The sequence below is a fragment of the Leptopilina boulardi genome, unplaced genomic scaffold (assembly GCF_019393585.1).
Source record: "Leptopilina boulardi isolate dan_hultmark-lab unplaced genomic scaffold, ZJU_Lbou_2.1 LbouV2_273, whole genome shotgun sequence".
NCBI lineage: Eukaryota > Metazoa > Arthropoda > Insecta > Hymenoptera > Figitidae > Leptopilina > Leptopilina boulardi.
Window position 1 is genome coordinate 3,557,996 of NW_026137833.1, and position 26,648 is coordinate 3,584,643.

Sequence of the window (26,648 nt, forward strand, 5' to 3'; positions counted from 1 at the left end):
TCAGGTAGTTTCCGATTTTTACGACGTAGCAGACAAGCTGTGACAACTATATTTTTAATATTCATTTTTTAAAAGCAAATATCAAATTATAATAATACTTTGCTGCACACAGTACTCTGGCTAACGTGCGACTGAAATCAATTTCTTCGCATACCTGAAGTTTTCGTTGGATGATCAAATGTCGTACGACAAAAATCGGACAGTGTGTAAAGCTCGTTCGTCCGACAAAAAATCGTCCGACTTTTTGTCGTCCGACACAAATCGGATAGTGTGCAACGTGCCAAAGTCTTCTTTGAAATTGGGACGACAGTAAAGAAGTCAAAGGAACAAATCAACAGTAGCGTTAAAGAAAATCTTGTTCTTTTTTTTTTTACTTCTCTTTCTCGCCCCTCATATACCCTCAAGATTCATTGAAATACACCAACAGTTAAAAAATCTATTCAAAATAAATTTTTCAATTTTTGCAAAACAATAATAATTATTCTATATTTAAATATAATTAATGCTTTGAAATGAGTTTTATTTTTTTAATGAATAAAAAATAATTTTTATAAAATAAAATAATTTTAATTCAAATATTACGTCAACTTTTGAGATAGAGTATATTTCTCCTTTAAAAAAAATAATAATAATAATAATAATCCCCGATGAAAACGCGAGACATTTTGATTGACTTGTACAAAGTGCTGATGCGTAATTCCAGAAAAATGGATTTCAACGAAATAGATTCACAGTCTTTGGAAATAAAATTACCCTTTTGATCCCTCACATTGATCCTTATTGGATAAAAGTCGAGTGAAAGATTTAATGGAATTTAGACCGCACCCCAAGTGTAAAAATTAAGCCATGCGGGAGAGAAAAATTCTTTTCCTCCATTTTAAAGACATTAAAAAAAAATGTGTATTAACAAAAATGATTATTCAAAACAAATTGTGAAAAACAATTATATTTAATAACATATTATTATATTGACAATGTATATTATTATTGACAATATTCTATAGAACACTAAGTAAGTAGTATATATAGATTATATGAAGCAATATAAATTGTCTAATAAATATTGTAACTTTTGAGATTAGAAATCAGTAAATAATAATAATTTACCATCTAGAATTATTTACTAACATATGTATTGAGATTAAGATCTTAAATTCAAAATTTCAATTGAAAATTAATGATATATATTGTTAATCCTGTATACAATTCTACATGTATATATATATATATAAAATTGGTGAGAAAGAAGATAAGTATAATGCGATAAAGGAGACCGATTAAAGACTTTATAATATATATATATGATTATAATATAAATTATGAAAAATTATTGAAGTGAGAAAGTTGTAAACAATCTAATTAGCACATTGCGTGTGAAGTGAAATTCCAATAAAAGTCGAATCACGATAATGACTCAGACGTGTAATTAACACCTCAAGTGGAAGAATTTAAAACTTCTTGTTATATGTTGAAATTTCATTTTTATTGTTATGTATACTCATTTCTCTCAAACGTTACTTATGTTACACTATTATAAGAAAAGAATGTTAGCAAAACGCGTGTATTTTCACAGAAAGACAAATTGTTTCAAAGAGAGTGTGAATTTATTTAGAGATTTGCAAAATTTATCGGTCTTTTGTTTTTATTGACTATTTAAGTCAGCATTTATATTATCAGAAAATTATAGTAAAAATAACTTCCTGATTATTTTTAAAAAACAATTTTTTGTTAAATTCGTTACATTAGTAAATATGGATTTTCTGGATAATATCAACAACCATAAAACAAATAATCAATAATAAATCTAATAATTGAAACGATTTTGCATTGAATATTTTTTGATACATATAAACACAAATATACACAAAATTTTTTTCTTAAATAACATAATTATACATAATATGTAATACTTAATTAACTACTATACAAGTTAAATAAACAAATAGATAAAAATAAAAAAAATAACTATCTGAATTAAATATTTGAAGCGATTAAGTAATGTGGTATAACCTTTACAAAAATTGGCAGTGAATATAAGGTTAACATTTATAATATTAATATTATATTATGATATTTAATAAAATATAAATTTCTGGTTAAGTAAATAAAAAATATATGACAAACTTACTTGATTTCCTTATAATTTTTTCAGCATATGATTTCTTACCATTCGATGGGTAATTTGTCATTAATGCATTTTGTATCATTTAGTGCAGGATTCTTTTAGTTAAAGAATTATCTTACACTTCAAATTATTTCGTTTAATAAAAAACTTTAAATATTACATTAAAATAATAATTAATAAATAAATTCTCAAAAAATTCTTCACATTAACTCACTAACTACAGATTGTAGGTTCCCCTTCGTTCCTGGCAAATGCTAGAAAGCAACTGAAAACTTGAAGGTCTGCCTTAGGAAAATTTTTGAAAAAATACTAAACATTTAAAAACATTTCCTTCGTCTCTTTGCATCTTCAAAATTCACATATTTTCTATCTAAATAAATCTATAAGAAAAAAACAGGTACCGAAAAACTCACAAAATAGGACTTCATGCATACAGAAACCCTTGACTGCGGTCATCCTAATGCAAACCAGATGTGTCAAACCTTTAAAAACGAAAAAATACTCCAATATTTGCTTTAGAGTAAAAATATTTTGCAGTATTAATATAAAATCTTTCTTTTTACTATAAATCTCAGTTTATTATGTATTATTTTATTTATCCCTACTGAAAATTCTCATATAGGATCTTATATAGGATCTCACATAAATTCATATTTGAATTTCCCATATAATTTGCTATATAATTTCCGACATAATTTCTCATATAATTTCCGACTTGGTATCTTAGATGAACAATTAAAACAATGACATCCACACATGACATCCCACATAAATTCCTATGTGATGAATTCTTACATGAAATCCAATAAAGGATCCTACATAGGATTTTATATATGATCCAACATAAGATTTTACATGGATTTTTATAATATACTTCTGTATGATGAATTCTTACATGAGATCCTATATAGGATTTTATGTAGGATCCTATACAAGATCCTATAGTTCAAAACACTGCTTTCCTAAGCGAAATATAAAATTAAACGGAAAAAACTTCATATTTTATAAACAAATTAAATAATTTAATATTAAAAGTTACAAAACAAAATGTTTATTTAGACAATGATTTTAATGGAATAATTTGAAACTTATTGTTACTCGGGAGTTTTGGAGGATGCTGATTATAAATTTGATATTAACTAATATATAGTAAATGACGAATATTATTATTTTGCTAATAAATTAAAATTTTCGATAGAAAAAGAATGAAAACAGGTTGAAAAAATTGGAAGAATTATTATTTTGGCTGCATTGTAATTTTTCCATAAAAGAAAAGTTTTAAACTCGTTAAAAAATGCAAAAAAATATATTTACTTCATTCGGAAGATTATTATTAAATATTGTTGACTTTGGATTTTATGTTTCTTGTAATAAAAATATAAAAACGTGAAAAGATTAAAAAGAATTATTGTTGCCTTGCTCTTTTAAATTTCTTTTTTAAAAAAGTTTTGAAATCGTTAAAAAATTTTTTTTTTTTTTAATTATTTTGCCTAAAGGGGCCGTCCATAAACTACGTTACCTATTTTAGGGGAGGAGGAGGTCTAAAAAGTATGAAAAATTGGTAACGCAGTTTATGGACGGTCCCAAAGTAGTTGCAATTATAAAATTAAGTAAATACTTTTTAACGAATTAATATAAGAATTGATTATTATCATAATAATTGATAACTATTAAAGTAATACTAATTCGTTAAAAAATTTTTAACTAATGTAAGTCGGATTTTTTTACGAATTTGACAGATATTATCCCGAGTTTTTTTCAGTATTGTTTCCAAATGTATGAGATATTTTTTCTCATATTTATTTATCATCTTTTCCGAATCAATTGGAAATTATACCGACTATTTTTGCAAATATTTTTCCTGTCGTTAAGTTATAATTTTTTCAAACTAATCGGAAATTTTATCCTTATTTGATAAATAAAGGCTATAAATAAAAGTTTGTATAAAAAGTTAAAGTTATTTACAAAACGACATAAAAATAATTCTATTCGAATTCTATTAATATTAAAATACTTAAGTATATTTTTTAAAGAAAGGCACACTGAGAAAAAAGGTTTGAGCTGACAACCAAATATTTCATTTAATATATGTGCAACTAAAATTTTTTGGTTGACACAACTAATCTTTAGTTGACATCAACCAAAGTTTGGTTGAGACTACCAAATTCTTTTTCTGATACATTTGGAAACAATACTGAAAAAAACTGCGGATAATATCTGTCAAATTCGTAAAAAAAATCCGACTTACAGGATTTTTGTTATTCTGGAGTTTTGAGGGATGCTGATACCAACTAATAGGGTCAGTTGGGATATTATTGTCCTTGGATTTTTATGTTTCTTGTAATAAAGTATAGAAACTTGAAAAGATTAAAATGTTATTATTGTTGTCTTGCTTTTAAATTTTATTTACGATAAAAGTTTTGAAATCGTTAAAATTTTTGAAAAATTATTTTGCCTAAAGTAGTTGGGAAATTATAAAATTAAGTAAATATTTTTTAACGAATTAGTATTACTTTAATAGTTATCAATTATTATGATAATAATCAATTCTTATATTAATTCGTTAAAAAGTATTTACTTAATTTTATAATTGCAACTACTTTGGGACCGTCCATAAACTGCGTTACCAATTTTTTATACTTTTTAGACCTCCTCCTCCCCTAAAATAGGTAACGTAGTTTATGGACGGCCCCTTTAAGCAAAATAATTGAAAAAAAAAAAATTTTAACGATTTCAAAACTTTTCTAAAAAAGAAATTTAAAAGAGCAAGGCAACAATAATTCTTTTTAATCTTTTCACGTTTCTATATTTTTATTACAAGAAACATAAAATCCAAAGTCAACAATATTTAATAATAATCTTCGGAATGAAGTAAAAATATTTTTTTGCATTTTTTAACGAGTTTAAAACTTTTCTTTTATGGAAAAATTACAATGCAGCCAAAATAATAATTCTTCCAATTTCTTCAACCTGTTTTCATTCTTTTTCTATCGATAATTTTAATTTATTAGCAAAATAATAATATTCGTCATTTACTATATATTAGTTGATATCAAATTTATAATCAGCATCCTCCAAAACTCCCGAGTAACAATAAGTTTCAAATTATTCCATTAAAATCATTGTCTAAATAAACATTTTGTTTTGTAACTTTTAATATTAAATTATTTAATTTGTTTATAAAATATGAACTTTTTTCCGTTTAATTTTATTTCGTTTAGGAAAGCAGTGTTTTGAACTATAGGATCTTGTATAGGATCCTACATAAAATCCTATATAGGATCTCATGTAAGAATTCATCATACAGAAATATGTATATAAAAATCCATGTAAAATCTTATGTAGGATTATATATAAAATCCTATATAGGATCCTATATAGGATCTCATATAAGAATTCATCATACAGAAATATATATATATAAAAATCCATGTAAAATCTTATGTAGGATCATATATAAAATCTTATATAGGATCATTTATTGGATTTCATGTAAGAATTCATCACATAGGAATTTATGTGGAATGTCATGTGTGGATTTCATTGTTTTAATTGTCCATCTATGATACCAAGTCGGAAATTATATGAGAAATTATATAGGAAATTATATGGGAAATTCAAATATAGATGTATATCATTATAGTTCCACTCTTACGCCGCTAGATGGTGCTAATTTTTTTTCTCACAGTTGAGATCAGTCTTGAATACTATAAAAGCTGAGACTCTAACTCAAAAGGTGTATTGGAAAGCACAATTTCTTTTCTTTTCAGATGAATTACAGTAATATTATTTGATTTTTAATTAAATAATTTTTAATTTTTATAAACTGCCGTCTGCCAACTGAAAATTCTTATATGAAATCCTATATTGTTTCCTTTATATAATTCTATGTGAAATCTTAGATATAGATATTTCAGAATCTACATGAAATCCTATATAATTTCTTACGTTCAAATCAATCATCCCACGTGAGGATTTTTAATATGATTTCATATCAGATTTTTTGTAATAATTTTTTATTCAAGAATCGAAAAAAGATTTTATGTTTGATTTGATATAGGAAAATTTCTGGTTAAGGATTGAGCAATGAATTTTTGAATGTTGTTTAGTGAGAAAACACGAAGGAAATTGACATAAGAAATTGAAGGAAAAAATGTGACCAGAAAAAATTGTAGGATTTCACATAGGAATTTACATAACTTATTACCTAAGAATACGTTTGTAAGAATTTACATCGAATCCTACTTCAAATCATGTCTCAATTTCCTATATGATTTTTCATAAGATCCTATATAGTTTCTTACATGACACATAGGATTTTATGTGGATCCTATATAAGATCCTATATGAGAATTTTCAGTAGGGATTAGTGCAATTCTAATTTTTTACTTCTGCCATCTATGTGTTGTATCACCAATTAAGTATCCAAAAATTCAGAGACTGCAGTATTCATTTTATTTACTCCGGAAGATTTTCATATTTTTAAGAGACTTCTGGAGACCTTCGAGATTACTCTGAATACTTTGGTATATACTTAGGAAACTAAGAATATCCATTTGAAGACTCAGCTTAATTTACTAAGTGTACTGTCATATGCGTTTCGAATATTACGGGAGCCCTTCAGGTTTACTTTGGAGATGTTGTATACAACTTAGAATACTGTTTGGTATACTCTGTATACTTTCAATACCGTTTGAAATACTATTTCGAATATTCCGATTAGGGCGCACTCACACCTTTTGGCTGCCTGCCTGCCTGCAGGAGTTGTCATGGCAACGTGTAGGAGTAACAGAGAGAGAAAATTCAAATTTGAATTTACTATCTCTGTTACTCCTTCACGTTGCCATGACAACTCCTGCAGGCAGGCAGGCAGCCAAAAGGTGTGAGTGCGCCCTTACTGTGTATACTTATTCGAATACTATTCACTTTATCCCGGGTTGTATAAAACATTGGTTGGTTGGTTTCTATATCACTCGCCATTTGTCAGAATTCTCGTCAACTACCGCACCCTGGTCTAGTGGAAATTTAGTGACTTTATTGTTAAAATTGAAATTTACTATAAAGTTACTAAATTTTCACTAGATCAGGGTGAGATATATAGTTAAAGAGATTTATGACAAATATGGAGTGGGGACAATGGAAACCATAACAAAAATCTTTTCTTGATCCTAAAATTCCACTTAATTAAATTTGATTATTTAAAGACTTTTTTTGAAAATGATAAATACAATATGTCAACTAATTGAGTCGTATATAAATGGTATAGCATTACGGCTCTCTCTCTGTTGTTGTAGTTAAGATTAATTCACCGTTTTCTGTGATTTAAAAGCAAGTTGTTAATTGACTATAAAAAGTAACTTACGGACTCGTTTATTTTCCTCATTTCTTTGACAACTCTTTGAATAGTTTTATTGTACAACCTTATTTTCTCCGTCGATTCTATCTTGTGTTTCTTTCATCAAATTTTTTTTATCCTGTGTTTTAAAGTCAGAATACATAAATTGGTTGTAAATCACAGATGTTCGCATGCATGGAAAATGTAAGCAAAACCGTGACTATATATATATATATATATATTCTTTGTATGCAGTCGAGAAAGAAAGACAGAAAGTTATCAAACTCCTCTCTATTCGCCGCCAGGGTTTTGCAGTTGGTCGCTTAGAATTTCAATAAATCTAACCGCGCTCGGTGAAAAAGAAATGAACTCTTTTACGCATACTCGCAATCCTATACTAAAAGAAGCTTCTTGGCTTTAATCCAAACTACCCTATACAACAATATTATGGACACTTGAACCTTTTACAAAACTATTTAAATTTGTATATATGTTTAAAAAACCAAATTAAAATTTTGAACAAAACTATTGAGTTTACTAAATTTTGAGGTTATGTTTGGCCTTTAATTTGAAAATCAAAATTATAAGGTTATATCATAGAGTAGTATAAGGAGTCCGAACGACGTACATTGAAAGTGGACCAAATTTTGGTAACCACTTAGTGTCATTAAAATACGTAATGGAACACAAGCGCTCTCGTGGAAAGTATGTAAACAGTGGGAAAAATTAAAAGTACGTTGAACATAACCTTAAAATACATTGCTCCTTATTTATTTAAAACTTTTACAATGGCTGACTGTCCAGCTGAGTTTAACACAATCAGTGGCACTAGTGTTCCATTACGTATTTTCATGACACTAAGTGGTTACCAAAATTTGGTCCACACTTTTAACGCAGATTTAACATGGTCGTTCGGTCTCCTTATACTACTCCATGGGTTATATTAACAATTTAACCTATGATTTTGATCAAAGTTTTGAGGTTATGTTTACCTCCCACAATCTCAAACCTATAGCGATCTATTACCTCCTGTGGCATTCCCGTGAATTTCTTTTCATAATATTAAAATTTAAAAAATTCTCATCCTTTTTTATCGTTTGTATTCTGTCAGTTTTCTAAAATTTTATAAATACATTTTAAACAAAATTTTCCCCTGTTTTATTATAATAAAAATTTAGAGTTAAAATAAAAAAATTTGTAAAAATAATAAATTACATATATATGATACTTAAGTTACAAATAATTACACTCTAGGACATAATAAATTGACATTAAATCCAAATCCACGAAGAAATTATCTATATACATGCGCGAGTATGTATCGAGCGCGAATAAATGTGCCTTTTATTATATTAAATTAGACAAGCAAAAGCGTCTTGGAAATTAATTTACACACTGCAGTTAATAGTATTCGAATAAGCTATACCGCGCGCAGTAATAATGTTAAATACGAGGCAGCTGTGTACACGTTAGTGGTATATTTGATTATTTACACCAAGAAAAAAAAAAGAAAAGCAACATACATTATTTTGTAGATATTCGCATATAATCGACTAAAATTTACACTTAAATCTTAAATGAATACAATGTACGAAGTATCATCCTCTATTTATACTTTAATATCAATTGCACAAAGCAAAATCGACTGCTTAAAAACGACTTGGTACATATGACAAATGGCGTTCTTTGGCTTTAATTTAAACATTTTTTATTATTTCTAACAAATTACTGTTTTATTCATTTCAAATGTATAATTTTTTTTAACTATAAAATATACATTAATAATGAGTCGATAACTTTTAGATTTTCATTATTTATGTAGGTACAGTGAAATCCATATAATTATTTATACTTCTGGGATCCAGTGTACATATTGTATGTACTATCATTTATATATAGAAAATGTTATATGTGGCTTTAGACAAAAGTATCATCATTTTGTGATCACTTCAAAAAAATTTCATTCTCGAAAATAGCTCATATATACACTCAAAAAAAAAAAAAATTTCCTTTAAAATAAAGAAATCGTTTCTTTAAACTTACTTTTTGAATCAAAGATAAAATTTGTTTGAATTAAAAAAAGTTTTCTTTGCTTTTTACGTAAAACAAATTAGGAAGTGTTTTGAATCAACAAAATATTTTCTTTGAACGATTTTTTTAACCCAAAGAAAAATTTCTTTGAATGAAAGAAATATTTCTTCCAAACTTAAGTAAACTGATTTTGCGCAGACTACGTAAATTAGTAAACAGCTGTGTGTGCCTTATGGCAAATTATAATCGGATTTATGGTCTAAACAGTTTTTTATTAATAGCTAAATTTTGTTTAAAATATTTTTACACTAAGTGATAAAGAAGTTTGTGAATCTTGTTCGTATATCTTTGGGATTTACGAGTGATATGTAAAATGTGTAATTTTTTTGATTCAAATAAGAAATTTCGTAAAATCAAAGAAATATTTCTTTGAGTCAACAAAAAACAAGTAAAGAAATAATTTTTTTAAATCAAAGAAATATTTCTTTGAGTCAACAAAAAACAAGTAAAGAAATAATTTTTTTAAACCAAAGAAATATTTCTTTGAGTCAACAAAAAACAAGTAAAGAAATAATTTTTTTAATTCAAAGAAATATTTCTTTGAGTCAACAAAAAACAAGTATAGAAATAATTTTTTTAAATCAAAAAAATTTTTCTTTGACCCTATAGCAATGCACAAATTCTTTGATTCAAATAAACGTTCTTAGAAACAAAGAAACTTTTTTTAGGTGTATATAGTTTTTTTTACAAACTTTCAAAAATCATAAAAACTATAATAATATTTATGTTTTATCAGTAATAAGCGATAATTTAAAATTCCTACAGAAATGCAATGAAGATTATTATTTATGCGTACGATTTTACTTTGAAAAATAACTTTTTACATCTTTATTTTTTAATGCAAAAAAAACGATACACGCACTGTTTGATAATTTTAATGTTTTCTTGGAACATATGAAGCATATAGTCTAAAACACAAACTTGTACGTTCATAATCTGTTCAACATTTGCATATAGCTAAAAGAAATAGAAAAAAATGTCTTTCAATACAATTAATTTAATTGTCATCATGCTTATTATTTCAAATCTACAAGTTTTCATAAGATCTATCCCAGCAGGTATGTCTGTTTCAAAAATTTATTACATTTTATTAATTAACTATTTTTTTTGGTATTAAATTTTTTTTTAAAATCGTTTGTTGCCTATAAATTTAAAACTATTGTCAAAAGTCAAAAAATTTCAAAATACTTTTACGAATTAAAAACTAAAAATGAGGTATATAATTCTGAAACTCATTCTTTAACTGTTTTTAGGGTCCCTGATTATGAATCTAAAGTTTTTTTTTCTCAAAAATTCAAAACTGGAGTTTTTGGGGTCGCTGACAACGAATATGTTATCAGTTTTCAGAAATTTAAAATGGCTGGGCTAATATGGCTGAAGAACATTTTTAAAATTTATTGAATTACGCCATATTGGATCAGTCATGTTGAATTTCTAAAAACTGTCATCAGATTCGTTGTCAGAGACCCCAATAAGCCCCAAGTAAGAAATTTTAACCGATTCAGATGAATTTTAAAAATTTTTATCCGCGATTTTGGATCCGCCATTTTGAATTTTTGAAAAAAATTTAGATTCATAATCAGCGGTTCTAAAAATTACTGTTAAAGAATGAGTTTCAGAATTATTTACCTCGTTTTTAGCTTTTAATATCTTAAATTTTGTAGAGTTTTTTAAGACGCATTTTTTTAAGCTATTAGCGAACATTCTACTGTTATTTTATTCAGAGTTATTAACATTTTTAAATTGAAATAAATAAAAAAAATTCATTAGCAGCGGTTTCATTATACGTTTTTATTGGTATTTTGTAGGTTTAAAATGTCCAGAACTCCATGTTAAAAATGGAAATTATAAATTAAATGAAAATGGAGCTTCTGCAATACTAAAATGCGATAAAAATTACTTCCTATTTGGTCGAGAAGAAATATATTGCATTAATGGAACTTGGACGAAAAAGCTTCCATTCTGTACGCGTAAGTATTTTTTTCAGTTTTTATGCTTTTTCATGTATATTAATTCCAAGTAACATTTTTAATTTTTTTTAAATTAAAATTATTAACAATTGTTTAAAATAATTAATAATATAATCAATTATTTATATTTAATTAAAATTATTAGTTGCATATGACAGTACCTTAATTCTTTTCAGATAATGATTGTATTGATGAACATCTAGATACAATTCTGAAAGGTACAGGATACACTACTGTGTATGTTACACAAGATAAAGTTACTATTATTCATGAGTGCAATTCGAAGTTTACACTTAAGGGAAATCAAAATGTTACATGTATTGATGGAAAATTTTTTGGAGAACATCCTACTTGTGTACCAAAACAAAATAAAAAAATGCATTAACATCAATAATTATCTCAATTAAATAAATGTAAATTTTTATGAAAAAAAAAATGTTATTTTCAATCATTAATAATGTATTTTTTCTCAAAATAAACTAATGACCTGTTGGATTTGTTTCAATAAAGAGAAAATAAAAATTAAAAAAAATACTTTTTTCTCGAAATACTGACACTTTTTACAAAATCGACCAACATACCAAGGATTTTTATTTTATAAATTTCGAAAATCTGAAAAGTTGTGCGAATTCATAGTAAAATGCGATTCAAAAATTGGAAAAATAGGAAAGTAATATAATGAACGGTTCATTACGTGTAATCGCCGTCAGATGGCAGAAGAATGCTGGTAAAAAGAAATTGCAGCTGTCATTACATTACTTTCCTATTTTTCCAAATTTTCAATTGTATTCTAGCATATAAATTCGCACAATCTTTTGGATTTTGGAAATTTATAAGACAAAGATTCTTGGTATGTTGGCTCGTAATTTACCTCACTTAAAAAAACCACGTAATGGTTGGTTTTCATTGTCCCTACTCGCCATTTGTCATAATTCTCGTCAACTACCGCACCCTGCTCTAGTAAAAATTAAGTAACTTTATAGTAACTTTTAATTTTAACAATAAGATTACTAAATTTTCACTAAAGCAAGGTGCGGTAGTTGACGAGAATTATAACAAATGGCAAGTGGGAATTTTGGCGCGTGGGAACAATGAAAACCAACCTGTTATACTACAAAAGTGAAGTGAGAATTTTAGGTTAGGTTCAGTGAACAAGATATGAGAAAGAAAGGTGAGTTTGTAAGACAATGAGAGTGAATGTTTTTAGATAAAGGTAGAAATTCTAAAATGTCGAATACGAAAATTTGTCAGTAACAGATATTTTTATAAAATTATCAAATAGTTTCTAAATGACTAAATAAATTTTTTTTTTTTCGAAAACCCTGAAAGCCAAAATCGTAACCAGTACAATAAAAGAAACAAAAATTCAAATAAATCAGACATTCAACATAATTTTTATAAGTAATAATCAGATCCAAATTGTTCGCCGAATTTATAAATTGACGATTAAAGCATAAGCATTAAAATGATCTGTGTATATATTATATGAAATTCAAAATCTCGATTGAAATAGTTGCGGTCACTTTGCGGTTATCGGAAATTTACATGTCAATGATCACCTGCTCGTTAGCCGATTGTCTCGAAACTTTAGCTAAATGTGCCTTTGGCCCATATGATTATAAAGTTCCTAATATATATGATGCACATGCATGCAAGAGAGAGTGAATTCGAGTTACATACATACAGATGAATCACGTATACATATATAGTAGTGTGTAGAGGAAATTTGGACCAACTCCAAAGCCGAGTGTGCTTCTCTGTATTCAGTGTATTCCATTTTATCGTTTCTCTCGCAAAGATACGGTCACCCCGGAGATAACCCGAGTGTCTGACCTTATTATATCTTACTTCTCCAAACTCCTATATACCGCAGGCTCCTTCTGCTCCGGTAGTTCTGACGTCACTCTATTTCATATGTCTTGTCTCCCATATTGAAAGGAAACGAGAGATAAAATTTCTTTGAATCGTTACATTATATTGTGAATATATAACCGCGCCAGTAAGAAAAGGAGTCAATGAATTATCCCATGAATGAAGTCGCGACTATGATCATTATTGCAGCAAAAAAAAAAAGAAAGAAAAACGAAAAAAAAGATTAGTCTGAACAAGAAGTATTTATCTAGATATTTAGTTTTATATTTAAATGTATATCGTTAAATATTCTATATAATCGTTCAAAGTTTTTAGAAACAGAAAATATTGTATAAATTATCTATAAATTCTTAATGAACATTGTTGATATTATATTTATATTAAGATAATTTTGATGAAATTGATATATAATTATAATAATTAATTATTATAAAATTTTTGTTATTCTGTGTTTACTTTATGGTTTACTTTGAGTTATGCCCTAAGCACAATAGGTTATTCGACATGACATGAAAAAAGATAGAGATAAACATGTGTCCTTTTCTATCTCATGCAGTAAATTTACGAATCAATGTAGGGTTTTAAGCTGCTTCTACAACGACTTTTTTGTCAACTACCGTACCCTGCTCTAGTAAAAATTTAGTGACTTTTTTGTTAAAATTAAAATTACTACAAAGTTACTAAATTTTTACTAGAGCAGGGTGCGGTAGTTGACGAGAATTATGAAAAATGGCGAATACTGAAGCAATGGAAATCAACCCGCACTGTTAAAAAGATGCGCGCGCATATTTTCGACAGTGCTTTGTTCATAGTTCATGGCGATGAAATAAAAGTTGTTGTAGAAGAGCAGCTTTAGTGAAAAATATTTGTAAACATTAACAGCAAATAAAGAACGTGGAAATTTACCCTAAAGCAAATATGGTGTATATATACACCATTTTTAAATATATATTTAATAATTTTGTTGTTATAATATTATAATGATGATACACCCAGTAGTCGTCAATAAACTTAAAATGTGATTGGATTTATTGTTGATGTAAATCTATATGACCCAGAATTGCATCACAGTGCATAGCGCGTTAATAACAACTCTTTATATATATATATATATATATATATATAAATTGTTCTAAGCGAGTATATCAAGACGATAAGAAATACTAAAAACACTATGATTCATTATAAATATTACTATAAATAAGTACTTTAAGCAATGCTTTGAATTTGCGTGTTGACACACAGATAATAATGTAAATTCGAAATTAATATGTTAATCCCAAAGAAGATTTTGAGGTTATTGTAAATTTTTTATATTTTTTACAATAACTATTGTACGGACATTGAAAGGTGGTAAAAACAATTATCAGTGAATCATCTAAATAATTTCCAGGCAATTACATAAATAAGTTGGTTGCCATTGTGCCCACTCGATTTTTGTCATAATTCTCGTCAACTACCGCACCCTGCTCTAGTGAAAATTTAGTAACTTTATAGTAACTTTTAATTTTAACAATAAAGTCACTAAATTTTTACTCATCATCAGCCGGAGAGAAACGCTCACCCAAAAACATTTCGGTGTAGTTGATGAGAATTATGACAAATGCTCTTCCGGTTTGACGAAATTTTGAAAAGTCGTGACACTTCTATAATAATTTTATTAGTTCGTGGTGAAAGGCGCGTATACACTGATTACACTATACGCCACGAACAAATAAAATTATTATAGAAGTGTCACGACTTTTCAAAATGCCGTTAAACCAAAAGGACAGAATTCATCCAATTGAGTGAATAACTGAAATTAAATTAAAAGTACAAACAAACGACAACGAACATTTTATGATCTTAGATATAATGGAGGTTATACATCTTATTCTCCATATAAAAAAATCCATCCAGCTTTACGTCCATCTTGAATTTTCCCCCATTCAACTTACACTACTTCATCACATAAGAATGAGAAAGAAAATAACAGATAAATCTTCTATTCGTTCCTACCTCATTTTACAGTTTACGATTTCACTGTGCTGAGGCCCAATACAAAACAAGTTGTTGTAGAAGCACTTTTAAAATGTAACGTCTTAAATATTATAGGCAATATTTCGAACGTTCCACTTTATAATTTGGCAACACATTCCTGTGTATATATACAATATTTGAGTTTCATTACCCTGTTCAAAATGGTCAGTAACTACGATCATACACTATAAAAAAATTTTATTGTAATTTGCATACAATCTGTAAAACTTTAATAGGAACGACCGATGAATATTACTAAATTTAAGGAAATTTAATTGTTCAATCCTTGTAACTTTACCATATTTATTGAATATTTAATGAAACAACGATTGACATAAAATTACAACGGTACGATGGAAAATTCAATTAAATTATTATCTAAAAAAAATGTGTAAATTTACTGTGATTGATGAAAATTCAATACTTTTGTCTAATTTCATTATACGAAATGTGTGAAAGAAAGTCAACTATAACATGAAAATATCAACGTAATTTTCTGGTCTTTTTCTTTTAGACTTCTAACAAGTGCATGTGATGTATTGGAATCTGAAATACTGCGATACGCCATCTGGTGACGATCTCGTTGTGTCAGCCATTTTTCGTTTCATCCTTTTTAAAATATATGTAGAAGAAAGAGATAAAAAATCAAGATGGCTGACGCAACGAGGTCAGTTTCCCCATAATTCCCTATGATTTCAGATCCCAATTGGGAAGTGTGGTCTAGTAACAATCTAGTAACTTTGACCCATTCTCTCCCTCCATTTTGTTTTTTCTACTCTTTCTAACCTATTAATTGAAGAGAGACAAAGAAAGAAAATGGAGGGAGAGAATGGGTCCCCACCAGATGGCGTATTGCAGTTTAGCCGATCCCAATAGTGACATTTTTACCAATCCAAAAGTATGTTAATTTAAACAATATTTTATTTTCACAAAATAATATGAAAATAAAATAGAAATAATTTTATTTCATCAATCTCAATACTTGCTTAAATGCGTGCAAGAAAAAACGTGGATGAAATATATTTTAAGGTTATGTATATCATAAATTTAAAAATTACTAAATATATATATGTATATAATGAGAATCATTGGGATTTTTTTAATATTATCGTTTTGTAAGTGTTGTAAAATTAAATTGTTAAGTGAAGTTATGACAATTTTGTAATAAATATTCCGTTTTACAGAAGCAGATTAACAAATTGTCAGAGTGCAATTGAATATTATCCCAGTAAAAAAAAATAATTTCAGATGATGAATTAACTTTTTTTGTCAAAGTCCAATTCGTATTTTGTCGCTAAGCAAGATTCAGTGAAGTCCTTTATATAGGGGAATATACTCAGGGTTGGACACTTCGCTTTTCTTAAAATAGAAACACTAGCGCCATTTATGCACGGACGTGGCGAAGCTTCTCGTAGTGAAACCCTATAACTTTTTGTGCCATTACATTTTTGGAGGATCAAAAGTAGCGTCTGCTGTGACGTCGGTACATTTGTAGAAACGAAAAAAGTTTTGTGAGCGATATGATTAAACATAAAAAATAAATAAAGAAAACAAGAAATCGACAAGGTAAGTTTATTGCATGTATTGTGGGGTTTATGATTGAAGAAAAAATGAAGTGAAAAATCAAATTGCGAAACACATCTGGTTATGGTTAGCACAATTCGAAAATGTTACTTGCTACTAAGAATGGACACTCTATACACTCGGGGTTGGACACTTTGTTAATTATGAAATTGACACAATTTATAAATAAATATACAAATAAACATATCTGCACACACACAGCACATATTCTGCTAAAGATATTAGAAAAATAATAATAATAACATTAAAAATGAAAAAATGAACTTAAAAATAATTTTCAGTAACGTTATAAATAATATTAATTGTCAATTATAAATAATAAAAATAAATATAAAAAACGTTTTCAGGAGTGGGATTACAAATAGCGACAGCACTACGAAGATTTCGCTACGTAGCGATTCTAAGCAACATTCACTTTAAAAAATGTTTTATCTATCGGGTGACTCAAAAAATGGTATCATTTTGATAGATTTAAGTTGGTACAATTGTTTTTCTGTGTATTTTTTTCTCATATTTGCTTTATTTTATAATTTAACAATTTTTTTTAGAATCAAGAATGTATCAAATTCATAAAGATTTCCCACGATGAAGAAATGAAGCAATTAAAAGAAATATCTAAAAGCTCGACAAATTTTTCAAGTGTAACACTTCAAATCTCAAAAGTTATAAAAAAGGCAATTCTAGGCAGCGATAATTATTAATATTATTATATTAACACTTTTATTTCTAAATTTAAACCTTAAATTTTTTTATAATTAATAATTATAAACTAAATAAAACATAATAATAATAAAGAAAAAAGGAGACATTTATTTCCAATTTCTTTCTTTACAAAAAATCAAGAAAATAATTCAACTTTATCCAATAATAATAAACTATTTACTTGTCTTTTTTATATTAATAATTAAATATTTATTGCATTTATATTTATTATCTTTTTCATAGGATTAAAAGTTTCTATTAGACATTGTCTAAAATGGGAAAAAAAATTTTGAAGATATAACCTCGAAAATAGAATTTTTGTTCTCACGCAAGGGTTAACTAAAAAAATGTATACGGCATTTTTTGTGAGTTAAAGAGTTTTTCAAGAAATGAAAATTTAAATCAATTTAATTAAAAAATTATTAATTAATTTAATTAAAAAAATTTATGAATTTTTAAATTTAGGCTGGTAAAGAATATCCTAATTTTGAATCTCATGCAATTATTATTTTTAATTCTTGCAATAAGATTAATTTTCTTAATTTTTATTTATTAAATTAAATTAAAAAAAGTTATTTCCTTTATAAATTATTTTAACATTAAACTAGATAATTTATTTTTAAAGTTGTTATTTATTAAATTAATAGGTTATTTACAATATTAAAGTATAATTTATTTCGTCACTAGTTAATTATTTTATTTGAAACTAACAGTTGGCAAACATGAAGTTAGAGAATTGATTCCACCTTCATATTGTATTTGTTTGCTACGTAGATAAAATATTTTAGGAAATTGACATGAATTCTATGTCAATATCCTTATCTAGAGGGGTTATGTTTATATTTTCTTCTAAATTACCATCTTGCAGTTTAAGCTTTGAAGAAACTGTCAACGATAATTTATTTTGGTCATGATTTGGAACAAATTTCACTAAAAATATGTAAGTTTTTAATTCTAAATAACGAAAAGCGCTACATAGCGACTAGCGCTATTAGTAATCCCACTGCAGTAACGTTATAAATGTTATTTTATTTTTGTACCCATAATTCGCTTCGATTTTTACAAAGTGTCCAATCCTGAGTATAATGTCCAATTCAATTCGTATCAATGAGTTTTCATCGGTTGAGAATTCAAATAAAATGATCAACTCGACTATTAAATGTGTGCTGACGATTTGAAAAAAAATTAAAGCTATATAATATAAGAGCCGGTATATCTTTCTTCATTATTGTGAGAGAATATGTTTGCTCTATATATATATATACTATATCATTGGAATTAAATTTATTAAATGTGATAGTGATTTTTAAACTATAGCTATAAACAATTTTGATAAGGCGAAAATACATTTTAGATAAGATGGAAGATTATGTATATCTCGACGAAGAAAAATATATAAACTTCCGTGAACCATTATAGATGATGAGAGCTGCCTCTATAATAACGAGAATGTCCAACGAGTCTCTTTGTACCGATTCATATATATTGGGATCAAAGAAACGACAAACGAATAACGGGCCCGTGCCTTCCGTTCCTTGATGGAGTAATGTGCGTTTGTTATGTTTCAATTGCCGTTTTCCACCTACGCATAAATTATAACCAAGTTCATCCATCCCCCATTGAGCCGCATAACAGGAAATAAACTTTTTTTTTTTGATCCGGTATAGCCAAACGAATATTTTTTCTTCCTCTATATGAAACGCATAATCGTTTCTATATATATACTTTCGTAAAAATTTATTCAAATAAATAATTTAAAAAATGTAACTCACATATGTACTATAATTAAATAATTTTCCAGTGTAATACGTTTAGTAAAAAAAATATTTGCCGATATACTCTAGAATATACTAATATTCTAGTTTAAGTTTGATATCGCGGACTAAAAACGAATCGCGAACATATTATTGATAATGAAAAGCAATGGGAATAAGTCTTTGATCATTGAAACAAGACGCCATGATAGTTGTGTGACAAACAGAACTCGACGTTTTATATGTTTGAAATATATACATATATATATATATATAATGTTGGTGCGCGTAAGTGAGAGGCGGAGCCATATACTCTGAGGTCAGAGGGCAGAACCAATCACAGTCTGGTGATAACCACTCTTACCTCGATATGCAGTACGCACGCACCGACACAAATGCATTTTATGGTCGCAAAAGAAGTATATATACATATATGTTCACGCACGTCGCTAATGATGCATAATCGCGCGTAAGTCTCAACAATTTTTCAGTTTTCTTTCTAACTTAACTAGTTGGTAAATTAACTATCAGAAAACTTAATTTATAAAGATAATAATGAATTTCCGCAAATGAGTTTTATTTAGAGATATATAAGTATACTCTATGGAAACCACACTGCTGGAACTAATCTAATCGTATATAAAGAAATTACAATGGAAAGTATATTTTCTATTTGCAATGCAGCCGGTTTGGAAGATTTTTTTCAAATTAAATTCGTAATTTTTTTTAACAAAAACTGTTTATACTAGACTATGTAGGGAGGCGAATTTGTTCTGTAGTATACTTTATTTAACTCATCCCCTTTGAGTAAATTCACTATATATGTTATAACGTAAAACCTAAAAGGAAAGATGCCGATGTCTCCCCACTGAACAAAGTTCCCATTTATTATAATTCTCCGTCAACTACCGCACCCTGCTCTAGTGAAAATTTTATTAAATTCTAGTTAAAATTAAAAATTACTCTGAAGTCACTAAATTTTCACTAGAACAGGGTGCGCGGTAGTTAATCAATATACTTAACACAAATCCGGCAAATGGAAACTTGGGATGAGGACATTGGAATCTTTCAATAAAATACTTTCTGATTATAATAATAATTCTACCTAGTTTTTAATTTCGGTATTACCTTGAACACGGTTGGTTTCCATTGTCCCCCTTCGCTAAAGTTTCCACTCGCCATTTTTGATCATTCTCGTCAATTACCGCACCCTGCTCTAGTGAAACTTTATAGTGACTTTTAATTTTAACAATAAAGTCACTAAATTTTCACTAGAGGAGGATGCGGTAATTGACGAGAATTATCAAAAATAGCGAGTGGAAACTTTAGCAAATGGGGACAATGGAAACCAATATTAAAAAAAACTCTGACATATAGTCACAATTCTTACCTACGTATGTATACGTAATTACGTGTACTATTATTAAGGTACATTTACACTTCAAGATTTGACACCTTCATGTGAATACGAGAAGAATTCCATTGTCCCCGCACATTTGTCATAATTCTGATGGTCAACTACGCCACTACGCTCTATAGTGAAAATTTAGTGACTTTATAGTAACTTTTAATTTTAACTATAGAATTTCACTAAATTTTCACTAAAGCAGGGTGCGGTAGTTGACCTAGAATTGTGACAAATGCGACGAGTTCATCAAATATAAATAAGGATGAATCTATTTTTATATGAGGCATTTCATTTGAAAACGATTAGTCATGACTTAGATTTTTTTAATATTTCGTTTTTTTTGTATTGTTTGGGGACTTAAATATGTGTGAAAAATTTTAATTAAAAATCTTAAGTTTTTTTCAAGTTATTTACATTAACAAATTTAAGATACTTTTTTTCCTTTTCGCGCTATAACTTTTTCATTTTTCTTTGTACAGAAAAGTGTTTTAAATGTTTTTTCTTCAAAAATTATTGAATTTTAAGAAAATGATTTTTATTTTTAATATTTTATAATTTTTATATTACTTATTTAAAAAAAATTTTTTTTATTAATGTTTAAACCTGTTATTGGGCTAATTTCGATCTAAAAAAAATCATGAATATTCTTCAATATTATATTATATTATATTATTTTTCATACTTATTTAAGTTCCCAAACAATACAAAAAAAAAGGAAATATTAAAAAAATCTAAGTCATGACTGATCGTTTTCAAATGAAATGCCTCATATATTTTAAAGCAATAAAGAGGCACACGCGTAAAAAAACTAAATCCTTGAAAAAATATCGGTTTGTCGAACTATAATAAAAAATTATTGTTTGTGGCAAATTTGATATAAAAATTTTTAATTTTTCTAAAAGTTTTATATGACTTAAATTTTTTTACTTGAAAATAATAATTTTCTATATATTATATATATACAAATGTATATAACATTGCAAATAATTAACAGTAAATGAATGCGCAATGTTCGATTTGTAACTATTAATAGTCTATATTTATTAGAGATAATAACTAGTTAATAAAGTACAATAGCTAGACTGTTCATATATATATATATATATATATATATATATATATATAATAATACACAATTTAGCATCGCAACCTAAATACTTTTTAATATCTAATAATTATTTTATTTAATTATTATTATTATTCAATTAATATATATATATATAATTATACCATATAAAATTATAGAAAAAACTAACAGTGCATAAAATAAATCTTATGTATTTAATCAACAAAATTAATTTTGTTAAAAAGTAAAAATAAAAAAAATTTTCATGAAAAATAATTGTTTTTTTTTTAATTAGAAATTTTTTATAATTTTTGGTAATATATACCTATAAAAATAAGAAAAATTTATGATTTCTTTTAAATTCACATTTACCTAAATGGTATATTTATACATAAAAAATTAAATTTAGGAAATGTTTTTCGGACTGATGAAAAAAAAAAAGAAGGGGAAAGAACAATTTATCACTCGAATCAATCCAATCGCATTTTTAGAGAGGTAGCGACCACCAAACTTGTGTCACGACTTGCATAATCTCACAATTTGTACATGTCACGAGCGTTTCAGAAAAGACACATGTTATCTTCTACACACTATATATACATATACCCGCAAGTCTTTGTGATTTTTAGTGGATTTTTAAAATATTCAGAAACGACTTGTGATAAAAATGAATTTATATTGGCGATTTTTATGAAAATAAAATTAATGTAATATTTTTAATCCAATATTATAACAGCTAAAGTAAATTAATATTTTACATTGAATAAATACCAATATTTATTTGAAAGTTTATTAAAACTGGAACAATTTTTTTTTAAACAAATATATTTTAAAAACATTTAAAAATTTTAATTTTCCGTTAAATATTGTATTTCAAAAACGAAAAATCGAAATTTTTATTGTATTGTTTAAATATTTTTGAATTTAAAGGAAAATTTATAATTATAGTAGAATTAATTTTTTTTATTGCTATTCAATTAATTTTTTGCCATTTTGATTAAATGTTTATAAAAATTTAGAATAGTTACTAATTAGTCGAAATAACTCTATGTGTATTTTGACGAATTATTGAGAAGTAATTCTAGTGCAGGAAGAAAATCATTAATTTACCGTATGTGAATAATATTGAAAGTATCAAATGATAAGAACTAAAAAAAACAGAAAGAATTATTATCTCAAAGAGATATTCTCAAATTGTTCGCTATTGGTAAAAACATTGCCTGTGTTTTCTATTTTATCAACAGAAGTTCAGACTTACCTGTGGTAAGTCTACTTTTCTTCTCAAGTTAATTGATGAAATCTTTTTAAAATTAACATTATTGATACCTATTTGAATAAATTACATGTAACTTTGAAAAAAAATTAAGAATCCTTTTCAGTGAAATTTCCCCTAAATAGAAAGGTATTATTTATATTTTTACAGTAGATCCTACATTACCGACCGTTTGTGCGTTCGCTATACAATTCACTTTGTTTCCTCCCGAGGCGCTGCTCTAACTTTCCTCAATCATAATAATTATACATATAAAAAAAAATTTGTTTCAACAAAATAATAATAACCAACTAAAAAAACGTGTTTTAAGTTGATTTATTTAATCCCTTAAAATATTTTACCGATATTCTTTATTATTTATAAGAAAATCTTACCAAAACCAAAAAGTCTCATTTATCGATCAATTATACCATCGCGTCATTATATCATCACCGTTATCAATCATAAATATTAATATTTTTGTTTTAATTTATACTATAGAAACCAGAGAGCGATACATTTTTACTACACTTTTACATATTATAAAATATTTTTATAAAATCTTTTTCCTGTTAAGAGAATTTTCACTTTTAAAAATTTCATCAATAATATATAACAAAATTTTTTTTTTTGTTAAAATAAATATAAAATAAATGCCAGAAAAAGGTAGATAGACATTTTATTTTTCATCATCTACAATATTATTAAAAAAAAATTCCTTTCCATTGAGGAAAAATCTTACCAAAAATACTTTTATTATATTATATATATACATTTATATATATATTATTATTCTTATTTTATATATAAAACATTTTAATCATTATTAATATATATATATCTTCAACTTTTATTGTATAAAAAATTTTTAAGAAACAAAAACTTTTTATTTTTTAATTATTGGTTTGTTTAGACAATAAAATTCACTGAGATAAAAGTTCACATTGGAACCAAAACGTTTGAAATAATTATTACTAGATACTAAAGCCCATAGAAAAATTACAATTTATTTATCATCAAAGGATCAGTAAAATAATACACAATTGTAAGTTTATTTATATTAAACTTATATTTAATAATTTCATTGGTTAACAAAATAAATGTGATAAGTATACTATCAAAAATTAAAAATTATTATCAAATTATAATTATAAACAAGTTATTAATAATATCATGACATATTCAGTCAAAATAAAGAGAATTATCCTTACAAATCTGTAACATATGTGCCATTTGGTGCAAAAAAAATTCACTAAAAAGTGGTTTTATTTCTAATCCACGATCAATTCCAGCAAGTTTAGGAATTCCTAATTCCAAAAATGTACTATTTGTTAAATCAATTTTTTTAAATTTCCAAAATTCAGCATTCAATTCATTTACTATCGTTGACATTAGAGCTATTGTTCTTAAAGTTATTCCCCGTTGTAATAAAACATGACGAGTTGGAATTGTTATTAATTGTTGATAAATTTTATTAATTCTCGTCAAATCATTAATCTTAATTTTACCTGTTATTGGACAATTGTCAAGTGAATCAAAGGAATTTCCTTCAATATATCCAGCAATACATGCATATAGTAAAGATAAGCAATGCCATTTGATAAATTTTGCTTGTCCTTCAGGTGTATCTGTTTTTTTACAATCCACAAATATTTCACCATTAATTTCAAATTTATCAATTGTACTATTAGCAAAATAGTTATTTTTTTCTTCTTCATTTATTATCCTTTTAAAGAAATAATATTTCTGCATAAAATTGATTAATTGTTCTTTATTAAGTTTCTCTAAAGATACTAATTTCTCTGTTCCAATACACGTATAATTAGTAGAATTCTTGATATATTTGTCCACTTCATCCTGTAAATTAATGTCATCTTGAAATAAACATTTTTTTGTTAATTCTTCATTAACTAATGTCTTGTCACTTTTATAATGTAAAACACCCAAATAGTATTGATATTTTACATCAATATCCAATGTCTTTTTTATTATATCGTCAGAATTATGTAGATATGTAAATAAACTATCATAAGCATTGGACCAATGATTTGGTTCATTAATAATTTGTTTTATATTAATATTTTCAAGTTTTTCTTTATTTTCCAGGACATAATAAAGAATAGCTGGAAGTGCAAAAGTTTTTATCCACAATTTATTAATAATTCCATTAATGGCCAATTGTTTGATTGCCAATCCAAATTCAAGAAATTTTTCATACATAATATATCGTAAATATTCATTTTTTTTTGTACTATTTGTCTCTTGAAATTGTTGATCAATATTTCCACAAATTTTATAAAAATAACGACAACCAGCTTGGGCATAAATTAAATCCATTGATTTTATTGAAATATTTTTCCTCAATTTTGGAAAAAGTGGAACAATTGTCCTTTGAAATATTTTTTTTAATATTCGTTTACTAAGTGCAATTGATTTTGTTGATTCAAATCTCATATCAGTTAGTGTTAAATTTACTTTGTGAAGTAAAGTTTCAAGTGACTGATCACTTTTTAAATTACGAACATGTTCTGCCAAAAATCCGTAAATATTTCCATAATCCTTAAAAATCACACTATGTATTATGTGATTGAATAGAATTTGCTTGAACTTCCAATTGTAAATGATATTTTTATCAATAACATCGTCATAATAAACATTATCGTTTAACAACCAATGGGTTAAAAAATTTGAATAAACCTCAATAAGCCCGTATGAATTTAAGTAACTTTCTAAAGCGTTGATAATTGCGAAATCATTATCTAAATCATTGACATCTATATTGTAACTTAAATGCATATATTTGCCAAGCCTTAGTACGTACGTGGAGATGTTAAATATTTGAATTACGTGTAAAGTACTCGTTAAATTATGAACTTCCATTTTGAGATTGGCAATTTTTTAAATTTCTTTTTTTTTTGAATTAATCTAAAATTAGAAACAAATGAAATTTTTATCATTATAAGAATGGAATGTGTAGAATTATTTTTAGTAAAATTTTGGTGATAATTCTGATGATTATAATTAAAGCACTAGTGATTCAATTTTTTTCTAATTCGTTGTATAACGAATTTAGTATGACGTATAGTGTAAATTGAATTTATATTCTATTAGTTACAACACTTTTTAAATCATTAAATGAAAAAATTTTGACCATTAAAGCCAACACATGAAGAAAACATTTGTTTGATGTAAACTAAAAGACACATGTTCGTCACAGCTGATTTAAGGTCATATTTCATAATCACAACACTTGAGAAGAAAAAATTTAAATCCTACCAAACCTTGCTTTGAACGATCATATTTTCTGCTCTTGCTTCCCAACCCTGTCTACCTACAAATGTCATCTGGCAATTAGGCCACAGTCCCATGACAGCATTTTGCGTTGCATTTGGCCTAGTTACAAAACGCAACCCAAAATGCTGTAGGCCTGAGCAGAATAGAAACGTAACCGGAATCGTAATCGTAAACGC

General features: G+C 26.5%; 3 protein-coding genes across 3 annotated transcripts in view; 2 read left to right on the forward strand and 1 right to left on the reverse strand.

Annotated features, from left to right (window-relative positions):
- LOC127281584 (uncharacterized) overlaps positions 1-26,648 on the reverse strand; it is a 210,881-nt gene that overhangs the window by 28,318 nt on the left and 155,915 nt on the right. The window lies entirely within an intron of this gene.
- LOC127281600 (C4b-binding protein beta chain-like) lies at positions 10,394-12,055 on the forward strand. The gene is made up of 3 exons (XM_051305380.1): positions 10,394-10,609; positions 11,360-11,521; positions 11,698-12,055. Exons 1-3 carry the CDS (start codon positions 10,528-10,530, stop codon positions 11,904-11,906), a joined length of 453 nt encoding a protein of 150 aa, XP_051161337.1. The 5' UTR covers positions 10,394-10,527; the 3' UTR covers positions 11,907-12,055.
- LOC127281601 (uncharacterized) overlaps positions 19,845-26,648 on the forward strand; it is a 64,176-nt gene continuing 57,372 nt past the window's right edge. Inside the window, exon 1 of the mRNA XM_051305381.1 lies at positions 19,845-19,921. The gene's annotated coding sequence lies outside the window, so the exon portion shown is untranslated. The remainder of the gene's footprint in view (positions 19,922-26,648) is intronic.